The following is a 5,740-nucleotide window of genomic DNA, read 5'->3' as shown; positions in this document are numbered from 1 at the left end:
GGCTGCTAACTCCAAATCATGGACTGGGTAGTTTTCCTCGTGAAGCTTCAGCTGTCTAGAAGCGTATGCGATCACATGCCCATTCTGAGTCAGGACACAACCTAACCCCTGAAGAGAAGCATCCGTGTAAACTACATACCCTCCAGATCCTGACGGTAATGCTAACACCGGCGCAGAAGTCAACCGCCGTCGAAGCTCACGGAAATTCTCCTCACACTCGGAGGACCACTCGAAATCCACACCCTTGCGGGTAAGCTGCGTCAACGGTCGAGCTAACTGAGAGAAATTCAGAATGAAGCAACGATAATACCCTGCTAGACCAGAAAACTACGGATCTCAGCAACTGTCGTCGGACGCGACCAATTAAGTACCGCTTCAATCTTGCTTGGATCAACAGAAATCCCCTCCCTGGATATGATATGGCCAAGAAAAACCACTCTATCCATCCAGAACTCACACTTGCTCAGCTTGGCGTACAACTGCTCATCTCGAAGAGTCTGTAGTACCAACCGCAAGTGAGAAACATGCTCTTCCGTATTACGCGAATACACCAAGATGTCGTCAATGAAGACCACGACAAACTTGTCCAAATACTCCCTGAAGACATGGTTCATCAGATCCATGAATATAGCCGGAGCATTGGTCAAACCAAATGGCATCACTAGGAACTCGTAATGCCCATAGCGAGTACGGAATGCAGTCTTGGCTACGTCCTGATCACGGACTCTCAACTGATGATACCCAGATCTCAAGTCAATCTTGGAGTAAATTGATGTGCCCTGCAGCTGGTCAAACAAGTCATCAACACGAGGCAACGGATACTTGTTCTTCACAGTCACTCGATTCAGCTGCCGGTAGTCAATGCACAGCCGCATCGACCCATCCTTCTTCTTTACGAAGAGAACAGGAGCTCCCCAAGGAGATACACTAGGACGAATGTACCCCTTGTCCAAAAGATCCTGTAGCTGATTCTTTAACTCACGCATCTCTGACGGAGCAAGACGATACGGTGCTCTAGAAATAGGCGAAGTACCCGGCATCAACTCTATGCCAAACTCGACTTCCCTAGCAGGAGGAAAACCCGGAATCTCATCAGGAAACACATCTGGAAATTCATCCACAACAGGAATGCTCTCTATCCCAATACTCTCAGCGGACAAATCAACTGCATAGATAAGGTAGCCTTCCCCGCCAGACTCTAGAGCTCGACAAGCTCTCAAAGCTGATACCAAAGGCATCGGGGGTCGCGCTCCCTCACCATAGAAAAACCAACTCTCACTCCCTTCCGGATGAAAGCGTACTAATCTCTGATAGCAGTCCACTGAAGCTCGATAGGTAGTCAGCACATCTATTCCCAGAATGCAATCAAAGTCGTCCATCGCCAGGACCATGAGATTCGCTAACAGAATGTTCCCTTCGAACTCTAAAGGGCAACCCATCACTAGACGCTTAGCCAAAGCAGATTGGCCCGTCGGAGTAGAAACAGACATCACTACGTCTAGTGCAATGCATGGTAACTTATGCCTCTTAACAAAACATGCAGAAATGAAGGAATGAGATGCACCAGTGTCAATAAGTACAAGAGCAGGTATACCATAAAGCATAAATGTACCTGCGATGACTTTCTCATTCTCCTCCACAGCCTGATCATGTCTCAGGGCAAACACCTGAACAGAAGCTCGTGGCCTCAAATGAGAACTCCCAGCAGACTGTCCCTGCGACCTCTGCTGTACGGTAGCCTGAGAACCAGATCCTGAACCAGATCCAGAACCGCCTCCCCCAGACAGTGGACAATCCCTCCGGATATGACCAGTCTCTCCACAACGGAAACAAGCTCCAGAAGCTCTGCGGCACTTGTCGGATGGATGGTTCTTCCCACAGTGATCACACTTGTCGGATGGATGGTTCTTCCCACAGTGATCACACTTGTCCTTCTTACCGAAACGGACAACACCTCCCGAACCAGAGGAAGAAGTAGACCCGGACTTCTTGAAAGTTTGGGCACGGGGACCCAAAGAACTAGCAGGTCTCGACTGAGAGAAAGACCTGTTCCGCCGAATGCTGTCCTCCGCCTGGTGACAACGGCTCACCAAACCCTCGTAGGACATGTCATCACCAACCGCCACACGGTCATGGATCTCAGGGTTAAGGCCCTGAAGGAACAGATTATACTTCATCTCTGAGCTATCAGCAATCTCGGGGCAATAGGATAGCAGATCAAAGAACCTCTGCTGATACTCATCGATAGACATAGTTCCCTGTCGCAGACTCAGTAGCTCGCCTGCCTTCGACTGTCGGAGTGCAGGAGGAAAATACCGCTTTTGGAAAGCTGTGCGAAACTCGGCCCAGGTGGCCACTCCTCTCGCCGCAACAAAAGGTGCAGAAGTAAACCTCCACCACCTGCGCGCACGCCCATCCAGAAGATAGCCAAGGGTCTCCACCTTCTGCTCATCGGTGCATTGGAAAGTCTGAAAAGTCGTCTCCATGCGGTCTAACCAGTTCTCCGCATCCTCCGGAGACTCACCTCCAACTAAGGGCTTAGGACCCATAGCTAAGAATCGACGCACAGTGAAACGCTCGTCGTCATGGTGACGATGACGCCGTTCTCGACGAGGCTCCCGGTCGGCATCACCCCAACGCCCACCAACACTGCCATGAGAACTCTGGTCGTCACGATTTGACATCTACAAAAATACCTCAAGATGAGACTAAATCCCAAGAAATCTTTTGCATGCTCTGATACCATAAATGTAGTGACCCTTACCCGGATCACCTACTAAACAGAACTTAGGCATGCAATTAACTTAATAAAACAGATATCAGAATAAAACTGCGGAAACCAATAACATTATACAATCCCAAGAAAAGGAATCTGTAATTATCCAATATTATACAACCATATCGAATAGCTGTATAAACCCAAACAACAGTAATAAAGCCTAGACGAAGCTCCAGCTGGCCAACCACTGACTAGCCCCTCCTAGATCCACCCTCCTCGTCCAATCGCAAACCTGCCCCATGGAATAGGGTGTCCAGAAAATACAGAGTACGAGACGTGAGCATAAAACGCTCAGTGCGAGAGTATGAGTATACATGCATGCAAAGTGAACTCCCTATAGACTCGAGGTCAAGGATCAGATAACAGAGACAGACCGGGCCCTGGTATGTAGCACGCTGTGCCGTCGCTTCAGGAGGTGGCTCCCATACCGAGATAACTGTGGATACGCCGGACCCAAATCGATGGAAGTCTATCCACTAACAGGATAGGGTACAACCCTACTACAGACATCTCGAAGGAGATACAGCAAGATGCAAATGAATGCAGCATAATATCATGGCATATAAATCATGCAGTCACATAATACATGCATACTCAGTCAGGATATCTCGAACAATACTTTCGTACCTCAAATACCAGGTAGGCACTACCAGCTCTAAGTCCAAGCCTAAAGTCCGCCTACACAGCAAAATGATACCACTATCATTACAGTGCTCTAAAAGCCTTAACTAAGATATTGCATACTCCTAAATATTTATAGGAAGCAAAAGCTATACCTTCGTCCGTCGTTAGCCCTTTGATGTCGATGCCTCCAGAACTTGGGCACAACTCCGCTACGACTATCGAACGCCTCTCCGACCTCCGGACCAAGCCTAAGAAGACTAGAACAGCTCGAATATGACTAGAAATAGAGAGGAAATCCGGAATTGGCAAGGAGAAATGAAGTCTCGGCCTTCTATTTATAGACAACGATCGGAGCCTCCGATCCTCGATCGGAATGTCCGAACCTGGATCGGAATGTCCGATCCTGCCATCGGAGCTTCCGAAGATCCTGATCTACCACGTGTCAAAATATCACTTGTTGACTCCGGATAGGGGTGATCGGAGCCTCCGGTCCTGATCGGAGCTTCCGATCCCGCCACACGTCATGGATGACGTAATATCATCGGTGCCTCCGATCCTCATCGGAGCTTCCGATCCCGATCGGAGCTTCCGATCGTCCCTTCGGAGCTTCCGATCCGTCCAATCCCCAATTTATTTAATTAGCATTAATCCTTTAATTACTCAATTAGGGTTCGGGCTACTACAAGATCAAACAAATCTTATTACATTAGGATCGTTCTCACTAGAATACGATTGAGTATTTTTCTTCATAATAATACATTCATTTGATCCATATCCAAGACCAGTTTTATCAACTGCTTGTTTCTGGTTCTCATGTAACTTATCCAACGAGGTAGAAGCCTTATTCCAAGAGTTGATTGTTTTAAGAAACTTTTAATTTTCCAACAAAATTAACTTGGAATAGTCATTTCATATCATCATTCTCAGCTGCTAATAGGTTTATCTTAGTCTTTAGATCGTCAAGTTCTTTTTGTTGTAAACATCTAGATTCCCTTGACTTATCAATAAGACATGTCTTTTCTGTTTTTACTTCCTCAAATGATGTAGAAAGTTTCTTATACTCAGTGACCATCTCATTAAGTGCTTTAAAAAGTTCTTCTTGTGTAAATTCAGACGAGTTAAATTTAAATACCTCAATATCGTCTTCCTCACTCTGAGAGTTAGCCATAAGAAATTGTACTTGCTCTTCTTCAGTTTCTTTGGATGAACTATCTGTATCGGATGACTCGGATTCTGTTTCTGCCCATTTGCTTTTTCCTTCATCTGCAACTAGCACTTTTGGTTCCTTCTTATTGTTCTTCTTCCTACCTTGCCTTTCTTCTTCTCAACATGCTGCTTCCTCTCATCATTCTTAGGCCTAGTGCAATCTGCAATGAAGTGGCCTTGCTTGCCACAGTTATAACATGCAAGACCATTCTCTGTATGGTCTTGTTTATAATATGATTTGTTAAACTTTGTGTTATTCTTACGCATGAATTTTCCAAACCTTTTAATGAAGAGAGACATTGCTTCTCCACTCATCTGCTCAGCTGTCTTCTTTGCTGATGTTTCCTCAGTTGGTTGAGGTGAGATAGTTGATGTCAGTGCTTTGTTGGGGTTCGAGACAGATGTATCTTCCTCAGTTCTGATTCCGAGTTCAAACTCGTTTTCCTTGAGATCTGCAAATAAATCATGAAGCTCCAGTTTGCTTAGGTCCTTTGATTCTCTAATAGTTATGGTCTTGACATCCCATTCTCTGGGCAATGCTCGCATAACCTTCAAAGCAATTTCACGATTAGTATATATTTTTCCAAGAGCAATCAATTCAAAAATAATATTGCTAAATATTTCATCAAACTCAGTCATTGTTTCTCCCAGTTTCATCTTGGCATTGTCAAACATTTGCATGGCTATAGTAAGTTTGTTTTCTTTAGTTTGATCGTTCCTTTTGCAAAATTGAGTGAGTTTCTCCCAAATTTCTTTTGCGGTTAAGCACGTCTTGATCTTGCTAAACATGTTTTTGTCCAGTGTTATGTACAATATATCTTTAGCCACGTTGTCAAGATTTTCTTTCTTTTTATCCTCATTACTCCATTCTGCTCTGGGTTTCTCAACCATCTGTGGTTCGCCTCCAGATATGGCTACAGCTGATATGAATCTAGAAGGTTCTCGAAGATTCATATTGTTCCAAGATTTGCTCCATGATTTGTTGGAACACGCGTTCTCTGATCACACGGATGTGATACCCGGAGCAGCGGAAGTTTAAAAATTTTATTTTTCGATATGGAACGATTCCATATCGTGGGTATCAAATCCAAACGATTAAAATCTTGCAAGTAAAAATAAAAATCACAATTA

The 5,740-nt window shown here is 45.1% G+C and overlaps 1 protein-coding gene across 1 annotated transcript; it reads right to left on the bottom strand.

The window, feature by feature from the left end:
• Window positions 1-4,307: 4,307 nt before the first annotated feature.
• On the bottom strand, window positions 4,308-5,500 carry LOC140889239 (uncharacterized). Its single transcript, XM_073296951.1, has 2 exons — window positions 4,712-5,500; window positions 4,308-4,556 (listed from the first exon to the last, which is right to left on the bottom strand). Exons 1-2 carry the CDS (start codon window positions 5,498-5,500, stop codon window positions 4,308-4,310), a joined length of 1,038 nt encoding a protein of 345 aa, XP_073153052.1.
• Window positions 5,501-5,740: the final 240 nt, after the last annotated feature.

The sequence above is a fragment of the Henckelia pumila genome, chromosome 3, assembly GCF_033568475.1.
Source record: "Henckelia pumila isolate YLH828 chromosome 3, ASM3356847v2, whole genome shotgun sequence".
NCBI lineage: Eukaryota > Viridiplantae > Streptophyta > Magnoliopsida > Lamiales > Gesneriaceae > Henckelia > Henckelia pumila.
This window is presented reverse-complemented; position numbering and strand designations above follow the sequence as displayed.

What these genes read in the sequence shown, in the direction of transcription:
- LOC140889239 (XM_073296951.1), bottom strand. Translation starts at nt 5,500, where the DNA reads ATGGTTGAGAAACCCAGAGCAGAATGGAGTAATGAGGATAAAAAGAAA. An exon ending in TTGAGAAGAAGAAAGGCAAG is followed by an intron (nt 4,557 to 4,711) that starts GTAGGAAGAAGA and finishes GCTAACTCTCAG; the next exon opens with AGTGAGGAAGACGATATTGA.